This window comes from Aquarana catesbeiana, linkage group LG02, assembly GCF_042186555.1.
Source record: "Aquarana catesbeiana isolate 2022-GZ linkage group LG02, ASM4218655v1, whole genome shotgun sequence".
Lineage (NCBI taxonomy): Eukaryota > Metazoa > Chordata > Amphibia > Anura > Ranidae > Aquarana > Aquarana catesbeiana.
Window position 1 is genome coordinate 422,229,531 of NC_133325.1, and position 20,655 is coordinate 422,250,185.

At 42.5% G+C, this 20,655-nt stretch overlaps 1 protein-coding gene across 1 annotated transcript in view; it reads right to left on the reverse strand.

Moving 5' to 3' along the window:
• Positions 1 to 2,779: 2,779 nt before the first annotated feature.
• The window catches only part of LOC141128270 (nicotinamide N-methyltransferase-like), a gene marked incomplete in the record, with an annotated part of 52,065 nt that continues 34,189 nt past the window's right edge, over positions 2,780 to 20,655 (reverse strand). Inside the window, 2 exon segments of the mRNA XM_073615471.1 lie at positions 2,780 to 3,266; positions 8,313 to 8,520. Of these exon segments, the coding sequence (XP_073471572.1) occupies positions 2,822 to 3,266; positions 8,313 to 8,520 (653 nt within the window).

A 20,655-nucleotide genomic window follows, 5' to 3' on the forward strand; every position in this document is an offset into this window, starting at 1 on the left:
AGACGCCTGTTTGCGCCTTCCTACCAGGTTGGGGACAGGGTCTGGCTGTCATCTCGCAACCTCCGACTTCGTGTTCCCTCCCCCGAAGTTCACACCTCGGTTTATTGGGCCTTTCCGTATTCTTCGCAGGATTAACCTAGTGGCTTATGCATTAGACCTTCCTTCTAATATGCGTAACTTAAATGTATTTCATGTCTCCTTATTAAAACCTTTGGTCTGCAACCGCTTTACCACCTTGGCGCCATGTAAAGATTGATGAGTATTAAATACAGTCCATTGTTGACACCCGTAGGTTCCGTGGGTGCATATAGTACCTGGTGCATTGGAAAGGGTACGGTCCGGAGGAACGCTCTTGGGTCCTATCCTCGGACGTACATGCCCCTGTCCTCCCCTGTGTTTCCCATAGACGTTTTCCCCTCAAGCCTGGTGGTCCTCTGAGGGGGAGGGGTCGTTGAAGAGGGGGTTCTGTCTGGGCTGGGCCTAGCCCTTCCTTCTCTGAGCTGGCCGCTCAGCTGTTGGCTAATCGCCAGCTCCTAGCTCTCCACAGTGACTCACCTGTTGATGATCCTGCTCGTCGGTCCTGCCTACTTAAACCATCCAGTCAAGATGATCTCTGCCTTCCCCTTGGTCATATCTCTAGAGACGCTCTCCTGTGTTCCTGTTAAAGACTTGCTTGGCTGACATTCCTTCTGGCTCCAGATCCTGCTTGCTGTTCTACTATGCTGTTCTCTGGCTCCCTGACCTTTTGGCCTGTCTGACTGTCCGTTGAACCCTGGCTATGTTTTGACTACATTTACTCTGTTTACTTGTTTTATCATTATTATTAAACAAGTGTGATTTAACTGTACTTCTGTCTCAGTCTGATTCATGGTTTCTGACACTAGGACAATGATGTAATCAATGTCATGGATGTGGTCATCGATGATGATGTAGATGATGTCCTAAATGTTTATGATGTCATCTATTATGATGTACTCAACAATGTCTTGATATCATCAATGCTGATGTCAATAATGTTGAAGTCATTGATGATTATGTCATTGATGTACTAGAAAAGAGGAGGGGAATGGACCAGGGCTACTCCAAGAACGCCCTAATTCACCAAAAAGTTTGCACTATTGCGGTACCCAAGTATAGGAGTAGGACAAGGATAAAATTTCAATTTATTTTAATTACACAAAAATCATACAATATTAACAAAAACAACTTAAAAGTTGTTACATAGTAAACAGTCAAACAGAAACATTTAAAATGTCAATAAATGAAACCCCCATGGATAGATGAAGGCACAATGATGTAGAAAAGGACGTTGGCCTCAACAGTTTCGCGGCCAATGCCGCTTCCTCAGGAGGCATCCAATCATAACATCTAGGAGACAATCAGAATTACAATGAAACATTCATAAGGTTAAATGATAATGCATAGTAGACTTGGATTGTTTATGCAGTGTGTAACAAGACTCACCAATAATTACCCAAAAAAAACGGTAATTTCGAGATACCCATTAGGGTGTTCCCCCTGGGGGTGAGTAAGGGGGGCTGTCAAGACAGACTGTAAGTAGATAGAGTATTAGGTTAATATCATAAATTGGGATATACTCTGGGACACTCAGGACTGGAAGTGAGGAAAGGCGAAAGGATAGAAGGAAGGATGAAGGAAGGAAGGAGAGGAAGGAGGGGAAGGAGGGGAGGGAGGAGGAGGGGGGGAAAGTGGGGAACAATGGAGAAACCAGGGTGGGGAAAGGGAGGGGGGGGTGAAAGGGGGGGTAAGGGGGAAAGGGAAAAAAAAGGGGGGGAAAGGGGGGAAAGGGGTGAGGGAGGGAAAGAGGGGATGCAGGGAGAAATAGAAAAAAGGAGTGAAAAAAGAATAAGGCTCACAGAACCTGCAGGACACCCAGGGTAGAGTGCATAGGCAAATAGGGGGACAAAACCCACCCAATAAAAAGAACAAAAAAGTCTGTCACCCGGGATGAGGCCAAACAAGGCTCTGCTCTGATTGAGTTGGTATAGAGAATTCTGAAAATACGTAAAACAGGCAAAAATCATACGTCATTGATGATGATGTCAATGGTGATGACTTCACCGATTGTGATGTCATCAGTAACGCCATGGATGCTATTGCTGATTATGTGAGGATAGTCATTGATGAGGTTGTCAGTGATGATGTCATCAGTAAAGATTTCATGGATGATAATATCATTGATGGTAATTGTCTCATCGATCATTTCATGGCTAATGGTGTCATTGATGAGGACGACGACATCTAGCATGATGTTATTGATGCCGGTGATGATTTCATCAATGATTATGTCAATGATTATTAAACAGCTGATTAGGTCATTAATAGACGATTTTGTTTAGGTCATCGATGAGGATTATGATGTAATTAATAATGGTGATGTTGAGGATGATGCATCAATGATGAAGTCATTGATTATGTCATTGATGAGGATGTCATTGGTTAGTGATGAAAATGTCATCTAGGATGATGTTGTCATTAATGAGGATTGTGTCATTGGTGATGCCAGCAATTATGTCAGCTATGACAAATGTCATGGTTATCAATTACATCATAGTTTTATAGCAAAATGTTTCAAATAAGCTCATATTAAATTGTCCAAAGTAATAATTTTGTATTAGAACACTGCTGATGTTATAAAATGAAAGATAGAGATCATATTTTAGATACCAGGTAACAGTGGATATTTTATAAATGGTCAATTTTATTTGATAATTGAGAATAAAACTTTCACATATTATATCTTGGTTTTATCACAGGTACACAGAAATCAAAAAAGGTTTTTACTTTTCTTATAAATCAATTATAATGAATTTGTTGCCTCTTTTTTCGCTACAAGGAAAAAGTGAGCCAAGGTGTCAGCAACATGTAAACGAGTCATTCTCTCTGGGATTGGGAATATGTCCATGCTTTGTATTGTGTATCCAGCCTGGGTGATCGCACCCCTCACAACATCTTCGTCTAGAGAAAGACAGAAAAAGGCCTTCTGCTGTACCATGTAGTAGGTATTTCCCAGGGCCCCAATGAGCACTAGGTGTCCTCCTGGTCTGAGCAGTCTTGTGATATTCTGAATAGAGCAGTGATAAGCCTCCAGGTCTTTACAGGCCGTCTCCAGACAAAGGGAGGTGATCAGGCAGTCTGCAGGAGGCACCTCTATGGGATCCAGTGGATTACTCCTGGTCACATCACACTTCAGCACCTTCAGTATTCTGGACCTCAGCTTGTTCTGCTTCTCTTCCCATTTATCTCTGCTTTAAACATGAAATAGTTAAGTGGATTCATTTATGTCTAATTTTTTTGTACATTGCATACAGCATACTATGTCAGTGTAACACTTCCAAGTATGTATTGACTCTCAAAGAGATCACAGTACCCCCCTTGACAATTATAACCAAAAAAAAAAAAAAAAAAAAAAAAAAAAAAAAGAAGAAGAGGAGAATGGTCCCGGGAGCTCTGCGCAAGCAAAATAAAAAAGTGAGGTACTCCCCTATAGTAATGTGAGGAGGATGTAATCAAAAAGTCAGGGGGAGTCAGAAAAAAGAAAAAAAGAAAAAGGAAAAGATAACACACCCTTATGAGTTACCTCTACCCAAAAAAAAAAAAAAGCATCAAAGCTAATTCCCTCCCTATTTTCACTCTTCCTAAGAATATTTTAAAAATCCCACAGTGGAAGCTGGTGTAACCCTCCCCCAGAGTCTCACTAACTCCCTGCCCATCTACCTGCACAAAAACAATATATTGAAAATATAAGGAATAGAACCTGCCTGTACCCTGAAGAGCTAGCACCCCACCTTAAAACCACAATGTGTGAAGGTGCTAGAGCTCTACAAAAAAGGTATAAACTGGAATCCTGGGCCTGCCTATCGAGCCGAGACCACCTATAACCTAGGAAAATGCTGATGGATATCAAGTCATAGATATCAAATCCAGTTCCATAAACCATAGTGTAAAAAAACAAAATGTCTTTAGCATCTAATATTATATGCGGCCATATGGAGACAACGGGCTCGAGTAAAAGGAAAAATATTGATGTTCATATCCTGGGATAGTGTGATGTGTCCACGGGCTGCTACATAGCCATGTGAGAGTCTGTAATTATATCCACATAAAATATTGACGTCTGCTGTTAGTGTCACGAGCTGTGATAGTCAAAGCTGTAGGGATCGGGATAAAGCTGTGATGTATATAGCAGGAGCAGTCCATCCAAACCAGATGAGTATTGTATGCTATAGGTATATAAAAGGTCTGGCCTGCAGGACTTGGGAGGTCCCAAGTTGTGGGCAGCCTATCCCCTGTGTCAACACGCAGCTGATAGGACCATAAGCAGAAACACCTAAGGTCTGTAATGCCTATAGTACTCACGGTCCTCGTCCATCCGATTAGCCACTCACTCTGCTGTGGTGTGTCTCAGATGCTCTGAGGATATATATCCTCAGGTGCTGGTTCCCGCTGCAGTCTCAAGCTGTGTAGCCATATGGTAAGGTAGCAATGGGGATAGTAGCTACTCTCACTATATGCTGGTCAGCCTCAGCAATCCAGGCAGGTCCAAATAAAGAAAAAAAAAAAAAAAAAAAAATCTAAAAACTCCAATAAAACAAGTCACCACAGGGAAGAGGGGGCCCATGGGCACATCACACTATCCCAGGATATGAACATCAATATTTTTCTTTACTCCAGTCCATTGTCTCCATATGGCCACAAATGATATTACATGTTAAAGACATTACCGTATATACTTGAGTATAAGTCGACCCAAATATAAAAGTCGAGGCCCCTAATTTACCACAAAAAACTGGGAAAAACTTATTGACCCGAGTGTAAGACGAGGGGGAGAAATGCAGCAGCTACTGTAAGTGGAAAAAGAGGGTCAACAATGCCCATCTGCATGTCCTTGTGTCCCTGTACATGTGTCCTGTGCATGTGCATGTGCCCTGTGCATGTGCCCTGTACATGTGCATGTGTCCTGTGTTCTGTGATCCTATGCAGCCTCCGTGTGGCGATCTCCATCCTCCCTGTGGCGATCTCCATCCTCCGATCAGCGTGTGATAATACCATTCGGCGGCCATTCCACTGTTCAAAAGCCGCACCTCCTCCTCATCTGTGATAGGCAGAACACTCCATTTCCCAGCAGTCAGCACTCAGCCTATCACGGACATTCTCTCATTCTCATACCACGGACGAGGATGAGAGAATATCCATGATAGGCTGTACACTAACTGCTGGGAAATGGAGTGTTCAGCCTATCACAGACGAGGAGCGGCTTTTAAAAGCTGCAATAGCCTCCGAGCTGTATTATCACACGCTGGCCGCCGTCTGCCTGCATGACACGATGATCATGTAGGCAGACAGTGGTAACTCGAGTATAAGTCGAGGGGGGCACTTTCAGCCTAAAATAAATAAAATCGCGACTTATACTTGAGTATATACAGTATCTTGTTTTTGGTTATTACTATTTCATTGAACTGGATTTGATATCTGCGGACTTGATATCCATCAGGATCTTTCTGGGTTATAGGTGGTCTTGGCTCAATAGGCAGGCCCGGATATCCAGCTTCTACCTTGTAAAGCTCTAGAGCCTCATTCACCCATTGTGGTTTTAAAAAGGTGGGATGCTGGCTCTTCATTGTACAGGCAGGTACTATTCCTTATATTTTATTTTCAATATATTGTTTTTGTTTAATGTTATCAGGAAGGGTGAACATAGTAAGGGAATTAGCTGGTTAGGGTTGATTTGTGTAGTGGGGTTAATATGGGAGTTTTTTTTTTCTTTTTTTTTTTGGGGGGGGGGGGGGGGCGGTCTTTGGAATTTGATACTGCTGATTTTTTGTTCATTTTATATGCCAATAAACTTTTTGTAGAGGTAACTCAAAGGTGTGTTTATCTTTTTATTTTTGTTTATTTTTTTCTGACTCCCATGACAATGACTTCATCTGCTTTGGTCTCCAGAAGGATGGAATCATCTTTTCTATAATCCAGGATTACCATCTACTACTCCATGAACTGAAATTTCGGCTCAGAGATGACATAATTATCTAAACCAGGCATCAGTAAATGGCAGACCGCGGTCTGGACACAGACCAAGTGACAGTCCTGTCCAGACCGCAGCCGCACCACTTAGCCTGATCTCTTCTCCTGCCGCTGCCACTGCTGCTGTTAAAACTCACAGTGAAGGGTGGGAGACACAGGAGGGTGGATTCCTCTTCTGTATACGCATTTGCCTGCCTGCTGCCACCGCTGCTGTTAAACTCGCAGCAGGGTAGTAGGCAGGAGATATGGCAGTTCTACACGGGGAGTGGGAGCTGCACAAACTCTCTTGTTAGCAAGTGTTGGTCAGCTCCCTCAGTGCAGACCTTCTGTATCTCCTGCCCTCTTCCCTGCTGTGATTTTAACAGCAGCGGCACGGCGGCAGGCAGGCAAATGCATATACAAAGTGGAATCCAGCCTGCTGTGTCTCTCGCCCTCCGCCATGAGCTTTGACAGCAGTGGCAGGGGAAGAATTCAGGCTGTCAAGTGCTCTTCGAGATGCTAAGGTAGGACTGTGAAGGGGGAAGAGCTGTAACTGCAGTGGAGACTATGATTTAAAGGGGGAAGGGGGAGGGGGCTGTGATGTGAAAGAGGGCACTAAAGACCCTGATGTAAAGGGGGTTGTGATGTCAGGCTCGATTCACACCTATGCATGTTGCTTTTGAGCGTTTTTGGAGGTTTTTTTTTTCATGCTTGCCACGTTTTTGAGCAGCGTTTTTGCCGCGATTTGTGTTTTTTTTTTACAGTTTTTTTTTACAGTCTAAAAAAAAAAAAAAAAAAAAAAAAAAAAAAAAGGCAAAAACGCATCAAAAACGGTGCACTTGCATTTTTGATGCTTGTCCATTGAAATCCATTACATGCAAAACGCTGCTTTTTGCATGAAAAAAAGTCCCCGACCCTTTCTAAAAATGCAGAGAAACAAAAAAGCATTGATGTGAACATGTTCCATAGGAACCCATGTTAAAAAATTCCCGTGCATTTCTGCAAAATGCAAAATGCATCAAAAAACGCGCTAGTGTGAATGGAGCCTAAAAGGTGGGGCTGTGATATGAAGGACCTGAGTCATGGAACAAAAAGAAGATTTGCTACAAAGTTAGAACGTTGCAATCTGATCACTGGGAAGTGGTGGTTTGTTTCAGCTTTTTCCTGGCTGAAACAAACGGATGACCTCTCAGCCTAGGGAAAGTCAGTGACTGGAGCTCAAAGACAACTTTTTAGTAATAAAAGATAGTTACTGTGTATTGTGACTTTTTCCATGCAGTTACCAAAAGACCAGCTTTACAGTTTTTAGGACTTTCAAAAGGTTCTCATGTTGGGGGGGGGGGGGTGAAATTGTTGACTTTACTGAACAGACAAACATAAGACCTTGATTCAAATAGTGCCAACAAATAAAGGGAATATGTATAACATGAAAAAATGGACATGGAGTATTTATTTTGATCTAAATTAGGGGTCTCCAAACTGGGGCCCATTACAAGGTTTGTACTTCTCCACTATCCCCACCCCAATAGTATGGGGACACTTACAATATGCAAGGGGGCAGCTCTGTATTCTTAAACAGATTTTTGGCCCATCAATATTTGTATACAACGTGGCCCTTGTACTGAAAAGTTTGGAGGCCCCTGACCTAAATGAAAAAAAAAGAATTGCATTTATATAGAAAACATAAGTACACACCTACATTTGCCACCACCTTACATCACAAATTATAATTGAGGGTTCCCAGATTAGGTGCTAATGATTAGAACCTCCCGAGGTAGTATTCAAAATGGAACCGGGCTTATTTAAAATCTCAGATATCCAGGGTCTGGTGTTCTATTCACGCGTGGGGCCATCAAGCCAAGATCAATAGAGCTCTCTAATGCCCTCAGAAAGTTGTGTATGACAATGGATTTAAAAGATCATCAAATGGTTTAAAATCAGTCATTCCAATGTAAGGAAAATGATCCACAAGTGGTGTAAATTTCAGATAATTGCTACTTTCTCTAGGATTGGCAGGCACGGCAAATTCAAACCAAGAGCTGACCATCTCATCCTAAAAGAAACTTAAGGTCTTAAAGGACTTCAAAAATGTAAACACAGGGTGTTCAGGTATCTCTTACAACAATTGCAGTCAAAGTGCATGCATCTAGAATCAGAAAGAGTAGGCACAGTTTGAAAAAAAAAAAAAATCAGTTTGCCTATGTTGAAAAATTCAGCAAATTCCATTGGGTATACGTCTTTTTCTTACGTTATTGTACATACTCTCTTGTTAGGAATACATTACATACCCATTTCCCTCAATTTCACAGACAGTCTTCACAATTTCTGACCAATCAAAAGCCTCTGGGTCATCTTCCAGCCACTTCTCAAGCTCCTGTCGGTTTTGATCTGTAAAATCTGAGGCAATGATATAGGGAAAAGATTCACAGGCAGACAGGAGTTGGTAGATGGTAGGTCCGCTGCCAATGTCAATTAGAACATCTCCTCGGATCCCTCCTGCAATGGAAGCCAACTTTAAATTGCAAATTAGGCAAACTGTTGGACAAATAAATAATAAATGTGTTTATCACAACACTATATTGGAACAACAATGCTATCAATCAGTGGCGTAACTAGAATCTTCAGGGCCCCAGTGCAAGAAACAATGAAGGGCCCCCCTGACCCCCAGCCAGGACCCTTCTCTCCGAGCCCAGGGCAGAACACCAGGGCCCAGATAAAGTACAAGTTTTGTGACCCTGGTAGTTCCGCCACTGTTGTCAGTCATTTTTAGTTTTTGATATTTTATTTTTTACTTTTTTTTTTTTTTTAACTTTCTAAACAATCTAAACAGACCTCTGATGTTCTACTTTTGAGACAGAGAAAGGAGATTGAGGACACAGCCCTCAATCTCAGCCTCAGCTACACAGAATGAATGGACAGGAAAAGCTCTGTACAGAGGCTTCCGTCCAGTCTATTCATAAACTGAAGCATAGGTCTGCGCAGCCTATTGCATTAGGGTATGCACCATGTATGTAAGTGTATATATACACTGTATATGCAGTATCTCACAAAAGTGAGTACACCCCTCACATTTTTGTAAAATATTTACAAAATGTGAGGGGTGTACTCACTTTTGTGATACTGTATTTGTGCAATTAAGCTTCTGAGAAAGCAGCGAATATAACCCGCAAAACATGTTGAGCATTCAATGTACAGATGATGTAAATGATTTGGCTGTCACACTTTGATGTGACTTCAGAACCAAGGCACGTTTGTTGATTATCATTGATTTTTTAAATACTCAATTGTCAAATGTGTATACTTGTGTATTTTTTGTAATAAAAATTATTTTACCTACGACTTTTTACTACAGTTGGTATACGGTACCATTAAAGTCCACGATAGCCTCTTCCCTTAAAAAAAAAAAAAAAAAAAAAATAATGTCTTACTGTTCCTGTGTAGCCAGTGGGCGTATACAGGATGGGAGGAGCTGATCATAGGTTCACGCTCAGTGTTCTCTCATCAGAAGACTATCACAGTCTAAAATAATCGATCATAGTACAGGCAACCACACTAAGGCTCCGTTTCCACTAGTGTGTCTTGTCATGTGACTTTGGACACAAAGTTGCATGACAAGTCACAGCCCATTGATTTCAATGGCACTCATTCCCATCTATGCGACTTTGAAAATCAGTGACTTTGAAAAGGTACCTGCAATGCTTTGATGCGACTTTGATCCAGAGAGAGAGTGTAAAGTTGGATTAAAGCTGCATTCAAAGTATATAGAGAAATAAAAGAATTGCGCTAATTAAATGTGCATATAACATACAACACATAAATGAAAAATCATGTGGAGGAGGATAAATGCAGAGAACACCTGCATATAATCCACAATAGTGTCCCATTAAATGAAAAAGAAAGAAAAATAAATGAATGAAGTAGTGACTCCAAATCACCCATAAATGGTCAAGGAAAGTCCGAGTGATAAACAATAATAATCCGTGACAACAGAGGAAGATCCACCACCGAGAATGAGGGGGGTTACTTCTTACCTGATAGCCATGACCCCCCACCACAGAGGATCACAGCAAGCAGGTAAACATTAAACAGGTTGTAAGGACTTGTATCAGCATCCACTAGGGGTCATCACACCGTCAGCAATATCAGCAGCAAAACTCGTGGCAGAGGTTCACCCGGAGATCTTCTCTGCGGGGGATTCAGCGATCGCACCACACACGGAGGAGGAAGTTGGCTGTTGAAGAAATCCGTCACTACGTGAGATACACTGATATCAATGTTTAGGAAAAGAGGACTTTCCACCAATAGAGAACCTCAATGTTCTAGAGACACCGAATGCATCTTCTCAACCAATCAGGAGATGACCGATTATGATGAAGATTGTTCTAGCATGTTAAAAACCTTAGATAACATGAAAAACAGGTCAAATCCTGGTGGGACGTATTCACTTTTGAGCCCTATCAAAAGGAATAACAAATTTTTAGAAGCCTGAGATGGGAAGTTCCCCCTCAGGATGGTCTGGATGACCAATGTTTTATGGATGACTGGTTGGAATTTTTTAACAGAGTAGGAAAAGAACTTCAGGGTCTTGTTTTAAAGAGGAAGCAGATCAAGTTAGGCAGATTAAATGAGCAGATCAGTGCTATTCAGAGCAAATTAGAACCGATGAGTGATTCCAATCAAATCAAGGAATTCAACAAGAATATGAAAAAGAAACTTGAAAAAGGTTGATCGGGATACACAAAAAAAAAAAAAAAAAAAAAAAAAAAAAAAAAAAAGGAAATATATTAGGGACTCTGTTGATTTTAAAAATAATAAAATATATGTATGGCAAAACCTTAATACAGGAAATAATGAGGTCCCCATGGAGAATAAAGAAAAAATCAGCACGAATAATGGACCAAAAACTGACCAAGTGAAAAAGTTGGGGACTTAAAGTGGGATAAGTAGAGGCGAGCAGGGTGCAGCAGGACAGATACGGAATGATGCCCCTCAACAATATAGAGGTGACCAAGATGAGTATCATTACTCACCAAGGCCACCTCAGTACATGAGAGGAGGACATCAACAGAACTACAATCAGGCATTACCGCGCCTGTCGCAACAATATAGAGGTAATCACTCATCGGGTTACCACCCACAACAGGATCAAGAGTGGTATCAAAACCACCCCCCTCCCCCACACACACACACAAATTATTACCCTGATGTGAGGAACCAAATTCCTGTCTATAACAGGTATCTTCCTCTAGATGAGGAGTACAATGGACAGTTTAATTACCAACAGGGATCATCACCTTTTTTAGGACAACAAGGGAGGGGGGTGGGGGGTGGAGGGACACCAAGAGGAAAGACTCACCTGATAAACAACAGAGGAGGAGGGAGGAGGGAGAAGTGGACCGCAGCAGCACCCGAACAGGGTGGTGGGACTATTCCAAAGAGAAGGGGGTATAGAGCAGGGCGATATAAACAATCCAAGAAAAAGAATGAGGGACACATAAAAGTGGGCATTTATAATTTGAGTGAGGTAGAACTCAACCAAAAAGAGCTTAACATATTGAACTTGGGGCTTAAATGCGCGCCTAAGAAAACTATGAACAAATTTGAGGTGTATATTGATACACAAAAGTTTGTATGTACCCTAAGCATGAAAAAATATTTTTTGAGTCATCCAGCTGCCCCTAAAAATAGGGTCACCACCCCTTCAGATAAAGTTGATAGTGGCCTAAAAAAATAAATCAATATTCAATCCCCAAAACTCCAATAACCATTTCATTGAAGTTTTTAAAAATCTGGTGTTGAGGGATATAGAACAATTGACTGTGAAAAAGAGTCAATCCAGACTATATTAAAGATGGTATCAAATCATTGGAAGAGAGGAAAAACATTATTGTACGCCTGGCGGACAAAAGGGGAGGGGTGGTCATTATGGATAAAACATTTTACGACAAACAGCTTAGCGATCTATTGGGTAACCAATCTACATAAAGAGGCTTGTTTCTGACCCCACAGAAAGTTATAAGGCACAATTAAGCTCATTAGTTGAGTGGGGTTATAAGATTAATGCCCTAAATCTCAAAGAGAAGAGGTATCTGGTACCCAGTGCGTGTAGGATCCTGGTAATTTACACATTACCGAAAATCCACAAGGATCCAAAATTCCCGCCAGCGCGTCCAATTGTGAATGGTATAGAGTCGGTCAATGCTAGATTGGGGGAATTTTTGGACAGATTCCTCCAGTCTAGTGTGAAGGCCACCAGAGCATACCTTAAGGATACGACAGACCTCCTCAACTTTTAGCCCTCATGCACACAGGCTGTTAAAAAAACGTTATGAAAACGCCAGTATCTTTGCAGTGACATTTTTTAACTTTTTTCAGCGTTTTTGCAATAGCGTTTGAGCGTTTTTCCTGCGTTAGCGTTTTTTTTTCAATGGATCAAAAACGCTAAAAAACGTTGGTGAATGACGTTTGAGCGTTAGAGCGTTTTTACAGCTGAAAAACATCTCTCAGAACCCACTGGTCCTGGGTTTTTTTTACAGCTTAAAAACGCCTATGCCACTTGCAGCTCAAAAACGCCTAGGTGGGCATGAAGCCATAGACTAACATAGACAGGCCTTTTTAAGCTGCAAAAAAAGCTCAAAAAAGCAGCTGTAAAAACGTCCGTGTGCATGAGGACTTAGAGGGAGTTGAGTTAAACCCCTCTTTTGAGACCTATTTGGTGACGGCTGATGTGGCCTCATTATATATGATCATTCAGCATGAGGATGCATCGCTGTCGCTGAATTGGGCACTCAGCAGAAGGGAGGATATTCCATACACACAGAAGCACTTTTTAGGACAGGCATTGGACTTTTGCATGTCGCATAATTATTTTTAGTGGAGTGGCCATTTTTTCCTTACAGCAGGTTGGCATGGCTATGGGAGCTAAATATGCTCCCAGCCTCGCCAACCTGTTCATGGCTGAATGGGAAAATAGACATGTGTTTAGTAGACGGTTGCCCCAATTAAGATTCTACCGCAGATTCATAGACAACCTCCTGTTCATTTGGGAGGGGCCTGAGGAGTCTGTGGTGGAATTTTTGGGGTATCTGAATACAAACACGAATCAAATTGGAATTCCAGATAAGTGACAAATGTGTCAATATTTTTTGGATGTGACAACTGAGAAGAGAGGGAATCTGTTAGCCTCGGTTCACACCAGAGGCGGCACGACTTGCAGGTCGCCTCACCGAGGCGACCTGCACACGACTGCCGGGGCGACTTGCAAGACGACTTCTGTATAGAAGTCTATGCAAGTCGCCCCCAAAGTAGTACAGGAACCTTTCTTCTAAGTCGGAGCGACTTGCGCCTGACAAGTCGCCCCCGTGTGAACCGAGCCGTAAACACGTGTGTGTACTTTAAACCGACGGATCGCAATAGCTTCTTGTCCATCAGGAGTGGCCATCACCCTGCTTGGATTAAAAACATCCCCAAGGGACAGATGCTTAGGGTCTGTCAGAACTGTACAGAACAGGATGATTATTTTCTTCAAGCTAATCTATTGAAGGAAAGATCCCTACAAAAAAGGGTTTAAGGAAAACACCTTGACTGAAATAATTCAGCAAGTTGCTAATATCCCAAGGGAACAATGCTTGAAGAAAAAAAGAATGTGTAACACCTAATGATCAACACCAGTGTGGATTTATATCAAACTTCCATTGCCAATACAGAGAGATTGAAATGATCTTCAAAAAATATTAGTACATCTTATGTAGAGATAGACATTTAAGAGATGTCTTATCAGAACAACTGAAGTTTATTTACAGACGAGCTCCACATTTTGGGGACAGGATCTTGGATCCACCAAGTCAACCATCAATTAAAATAGACTTAAAGGGATTTTTTCCGTGTAAGATATGTATCTGCTGCAGAACGGTAAAAGTGAGCAACAGGGGCATGACTAAGATCACTAATATTGAAAATGAAACCTTTGAAATAGGGGAATACATTACATGTAATTCTTCATATGTGGTGTATCTTTTGTGGTGCCCCTGTGGGCTATTCTATGTGGGACGCACAAAAAGACTTTTAAAAGTTTGAATTTCTGAACACTTAACGAATATAAAAAAAATGGTTTGCCACTCATCCCATTCCCCCCTCCAAGGAGTAAGAGAAGGAATAAAAATAGAGAATACACGGAAGGGAGAGCAAAAGAGGGGGAGGAACAAATAAAAAGGCGAGAGAAAAAAAAATAAGAGAAAGAACAAGAAAGACAGCTAGAGAGAGGGATGGGGGAAAAAAAAAAACCAAGAAAATAGGATAGAGAGAGATAAAAAAGGGAAAGATAGGAGGAGAATGATGAGAAAGAGTGATACATCCTAAAATGTACCATAAGGGATTTTAATACTGTACGTGTGGAAGGGACTCAGGGAGCGCTAAATGTCCATGGGTTAGGGGTGCAAATTACTTGTCTTGCCTTGGGCGTTGACAACCCATGCTACGAAAATAATTTTACTGTTAGGGTTCCCCACAACTTGGGAAATTTTATCAAGCAGTCACAGCCCTAGAAAGGTTAAGAACCACTGGTTTAGAGCAAAGCATATTCAAATGTTAGAATGGCCCGGTCAAAGTCCAGACCTAAATCCAATTGGGAATCTGTGGCAAGACTTGATAATTGCTGTACACAGACACTCTCCATCCAATCTGACAGAGTTTGAGCTATTTTACAAACAAGAATGGGCAAACGTTTCACTCTAGATGTGCAAAGCAGGTAGACATCCCAAAAAAGACTTGCAGCTGTAATTGCAGTGAAAGGTGGTTCTACAAAGTAATGCACACCACACTTTTCACATAGTAGATGAGGTTGTAAAAAGTCCATCAAGTCCAACCTGTGTGTGTGATTATATGTTAGTATTACATTGTATATCCCTGTACGTTGCGGTCAGTCAGGTGCTTATCTAATCCTTTTTTGAAACTATCGATGCCCCCCGCTGAGACCGCCTGTGGAAGGTAATTCCACATCCTTGCCGCTCGTAAAGAACACTCTATGTAGCTTAAAGTTAAACCTCTTTTCTTCTAATTTTATTTAGTGACCACGTGTCTTGTTAAGCTCCATTCCGCAAAAAAGTTTTATCCCTAATGTGGGGTCACCAGTATGGTATTTGTAAATTGAAATCATATTCTCTCTGGAGAAGAGACGCTTTAGAGAGGATAAGTTCAGTGCTCGCAACCTTTCATCATAACTAAAATGTCCTCCAGACCCTTTATTAGCTTTGTTGCCCTTCTTTGTACTCACTCCATTTCCAGTACATCCTCTGAGGACTGGTGCCCAGAACTGGACAGCATACTCCAGGTTCAGCCGGACCAGAGTCTTGTAGAGTGGAAGAATTATTGCTTTATCCTTGGATTAAACCCTTTTTTAATGCATGCCAATATTCTGTTTGCTTTGTTAGCAGCAGCCTGGCATTGCAAGTCATTGCTGAGACCATCATCTACTAGGACCCCCAGGTCCCATTTCATTTTGAAAACCATTTATCATTTTCCTTCCACTTCACAATTATGTGCCACTTTGTGTTGGTCTATTACGTTTTTGGTTGTAACATGACAAAATGTGGAAAATTTCAAGGGGTATGAATACTTTTTCAAGGCACACAATTATATTATATTTTTCTCCAAAAAAAAAAAATAATAATAATTCCTTTATTAAAAAGAAAAGCAAAAACAGAAACAATGTCCTTTCATCTTTAATCACGCCCCCGATGGACCCGAAAAATAGGAAAAAAGAAAAGAAAAAAACTCCGCCTCCATGGGAGGCCTCCCGGCGACTGCTGTCTTTTGGCTTTGACAGCTGTTATATAGGCAAGGGCTGGGCCACCAGCTGACACAACCGGATGACCGGGCCCCTGCTGACATAACATCATTGTTTTCTTCAATTTATCAGGTACTATAAAATGCAGAGACTGCCGATGGTTGCTTGAACCCATCGGCCCTGGGTGCTGAGGACTAAAAAATTGTTTAAAGGCATTAGTCAGCCGGCCACCTTCAACGCTCTTCCTCTGACAGAACAAAGCCTCAGAAACACCAGGAAATGGTCCAGCACCAGGAAATGGTAATCTCCCAGGGTCTGGAAAGGCTTTACACAAACTTTTCTTCAAGACGTCCTGAAGATGTTTCATTCTCTGCTCCCTCTGCGAAGGCAGGATAAGCTTTGCAACTTTACCCTTGTAACGTGGATAACGAAGGGATGCCAGCCAGTAATGATCCTTCTCCTTGATACCACGAATCCTAGGGTCCTTTCGCAGGCTTTGCAGAATCAAGGAGCCCATGCAGCCTAAAACCATCCCTTGAAGACTGCTGTGTGTTATCCTCTACATCCATGCTGACACAATTCTCCTCCTCCCCTTCTTCCTGTGTGTTTGGCAGCCCCGCAGGAATGCTATCTGCATAAAAGGGGCCTTGAGAGGAAAGGAAGTCCTTCTCTTCCTCCTGTTCTGCCTCAAGTGCCCTGTCCATAATTCCACAAAGCGTGTGCTCCAGCAGGAAGAGGGACTCATTGATGGCCCTCTGCTGTGTGTGTGAACATTGCCAACGTTGAGTTCCACCTGGTGGGCATGTCACAAATGAGGCGGTTGGTGGGCAGGTTGAATTCCTGCTGAATGTCAGCCAGCTGAGCACTGGCATTGTATGACAACCAGAAATGACTTTTCTGACCTGCCTCAGCAGATCTTGTAAGCCTGGGTACCTGGTCAAGAAGCGCTGCACCACCAAATTCAGGACTTGTGCTAAGCATGGAACATGTGTCAAGTGTCCCTGTCGGAGGGCGGAGAGAAGGTTGGTGCCATTGTCGCATACAACCATATCTGGCTCAAGCATGGCGTCTGGTGTCAACCACCTCTGAGCCTGCCCCTGCAAAGCTGACAGAATCTTTGCCCCAGTGTGGCTCCTGTCCCCTAGACAGACCAATTGAAGCACTGCATGGCATCTTTTAGCCTGACTGCTTGCGTAGCCCCTTGAACGCTTAGGGAGCACTGCTGGTTCAGAGGAAAATTCTGCAGAAGAGGTCATAGAGTAAGAAGAAGAGGAGGTGGAGCAGACAGATGTGGCAGAATCACCACCAGCTTATTAGAGGCGTGGTGGCAGAACAAGCTCCAACACTGAACCCTGTCCTGCATTCTTATCAGCTGCCAGCAGAGTTACCCAGTACGCTGTGAAGGAAAGGCAATGTCCCTGACCATGCCTGCTGGACCATGAGTCAGCAGTAATATGAACCTTGCTGCTGACCGCCCTGTCCAATGAGGCCAAAACATTGCCTTCCACATGACGGTAGAGAGCTGGAATGGCCTTAGGTGAAAAGAAATGTCTTTTTGGAACCTGCCACTATGGTACAGCACATTCCGCAAATTTACGAAAGGGGGCAGAGTTCACCAGCTTAAAAGGCAGCAGTTGGAGTGCTAGCAATTTGGCCAAGCCAGAATTTAGATGCTGAGCATGTGGATGGCTGGGACAGTATTTTTTTTTGCGATTCAGCAACTGGGGTAGCGAAATTTGCCTGCTGAAACTGCTAGCAGATTTGCTGCAAGTACGTGTGGCACCTATTGCTATACCTTCATTCCTCTCAGTGCAGGTTTTTGAGAGGACTGGAGGTATAGTAGGGGTTGAGATTCCAGATGAGGAGCAAGGAGAAGTCCACCTTTTTTTTTTTGATGTGGCTTTTTCAGGTGCTGTTGCCAACGGACTGCATGGCAGGTTGTCATGTCTTGTCAAGCTTGTGGTGCCCAAGCAGGTGCTGCTCTGGCTATGTTTGATCCGCTTCAGACATAGATGTTAAACAGAAACGGTGTGATCTACTGCACGTGTCGAAAAAAGCCCACACCAATGAACTTTTGGAAGTCAGCAGCACCCTGCACTTGTGGAGCTCTGTGGTGTGATGCAATAGGGTGGCTGCCCTTAAGCTGGCCCCTGGAGGACATCCTGCCTTGTTGGAGTTGTGCCTCCTCCTCCTCCTCCTCCTCACTTTTCTCTGCTCTTCTCTCAGGCACCCAAGTACAGTCAGTGACCTCATCATCCCTTCCCTCCTCGTCACTGTAGCAAGTTTGGCAGTATGCTGCAGCTGGGGGGACATGACTGCTAATTTCTTGTCCTTTTGTGGCACCCCCTCTCTCTAGGCTCACGTTACTCCCTTCCTAAACCTGGGAACCAACATCAGAGCCTTCAAATTGCTGCACATCCACCAGCAACATGTAACCAACACTATGGTCGAATAATTCTGGTGACTCCTCCGTGCATGATGGTGGGGCTATGGAAGGAGTAACTGGACAATAGGCCGCTTTGGCAGCTGTGTTGGAAGGCAAACTAGTATGAACCTGGGTGACAGGATGAGGAGGATGAGGAGTGCTTAGTTATCCACTCCACCAACTCTTCTGCATGTTGTGGCTCAATAACACGGCCAGCAGAAGAAAAAAAAAAAAAAAAAAAAAAAAAAAAAAAAAAAAAAAAAAAAAGGGGGGGGGGGAGGACAAGTGTGCCCTGCCTGCAGAGGATGCACCATGTCCATGACCACTTTTCACTGTAGACAGAGGCTGCTTGCCCTCTTTTAGAGGCCTGTGAGCGCCTGCCGCTCCTTGGTGGCCTTCCGGACATGATGGGGATTTTTTTTTTTTTTTTCCACACTACACTGTATTATATATTGTACACACTGTATTATATACTGTAAACCGCCTGCACTGTATTAGATACTGTACACTGACTGCACAATATAATTTATTTTATACACTGCCTGCACTATTTATTTATTTACTACACTAAAATATATATATATACAGTATCTCACAAAAGTGGGTAGACCCCTCACATTTTTGTAAATATTTTATTATATCTTTTTATGTGACAATACTGAAGACATGACACTTTGCTACAATGTAAAGTAGTGCGTGTACAGCTTGTATAACAGTGTACATTTGCTGTCCCCTCAAAATAACTCACACAGCCATTAATGTCCAAACCACTGGCAACAAAAGTGAGTACACCCCTAAGTGAAAATGTCCAAATTGGGCCCAATTAGCCATTCCCCCCTCCAATGTCATGTGACTCATTAATGTAACAAGGTCTCAGGTGTGAATGGGGAGCAGGTGTGTTAAATTTGGTGTCACTCCCTGATACTGGTCACTGGAAGTTCAACATGGCACCTCATGGCAAAGAACTCTGAGGATCTGAAAAAAAAGAATTGTTGCTCTACATAAAGATGGCCTGGGCTATAAGATGATTGCCAAGACCCTGAAACTGAGCTGCAGCATGGTGGCCAAGACCATACAGGGGTTTAACAGGACAGGTTCCACTCAGAACAGGCTTCGCCATGGTCGACCAAAGAAGTTGAGTGCACGTTTTGAGCGTCATATACAGAAGCTGTTTTTGTGAAATAGATGTATGAGTGATGCCATCATTGCTGCAGAGGTTGAAGGGGTGGGGGGTTCAGCCTGTCAGTGCTCAGATCATATGCCGCACACTGTAATCAAATTGGTCCGCATGGCTGTCACTTCGAAAGATGATGCACAAGAAGGCCAGCAAACAGTTTGCTGAAGACAAGCAGGCTAAGGACATGGGTTACTGGAGCCATGTCCTGTTGTCTGAGGAGACCGAGATAAACTTATTTGGTTCAGATGGTGTCAAGCGTGTGTGGCGGCAACCAGGTGAGGAGTACAAAGACAAGTGTGTCTTGCCTACAGTCAAGCATGGTGGTGGGAGTGTCATGGTCTGGGGCTGCATAAGTACTGCCGGCACTGGGGAGCTACAGTTCATTGAGGGAACCATGAATGACAACATGTACTGTGACATACTGAAGCAGAGCATGATCCCCCCCCCCCCCCCGACCCCAAAACACACCTCCAAGATGACCCCTGCCTTGCTAAAGAAGCTGAGGGGAAAGGTGATGGACTGGCCAAGCATGTCTCCAGATCTTAACCCTATCGAGCATCTGTGGGGCATCCTCAAAACAGAATGTGGAGGAGTGCAAGGTCTCCAACATCCACAAGCTCCGTGATGTCGTCATAGAGGAGTGTAAGAGGACTCCAGTGGCAACCTGTGAAGCTCTGGTGAACTCCATGCCCAAGAGTGTTAAGGCAGTGCTGGAAAATAATGGTGGCCACACAAAATATTGACACTTTGGGCACAACTTCGACATTTTCACTTAGGGGTGTACTCACTTTTGTTGCCAGCGGTTTAGACATTAATGGCTGTGTGTTGAGTTATTTTGAGGGGACAGCAAATGCACACGCACTACTTTACATTGTAGCAAAGTATCGTGTCTTCGGTATTGTCACATAAAAAGATATAATAAAACATTTACAAAAATAAAAATGTGAGGAGTGTACTCACTTTTGTGAGAATATATAAAATATATATATATATATATATATATATATATATATATATATATATATATATATATATATATATATATATATATATATATATCGGGTGTAATGAGTTCAAAACACATTACAAGGATACCAGGAAATTGTACCGGTTATCAAAAAAGAAGAAAAAAAAATATATACACATATGTATGCACTGAATTCTGAACCAAACGTAGAATATAATAAAAAAAAAAATTACTACAACTTATTACAAACAAAAATAAAATGAAATGTAAGAGATAAA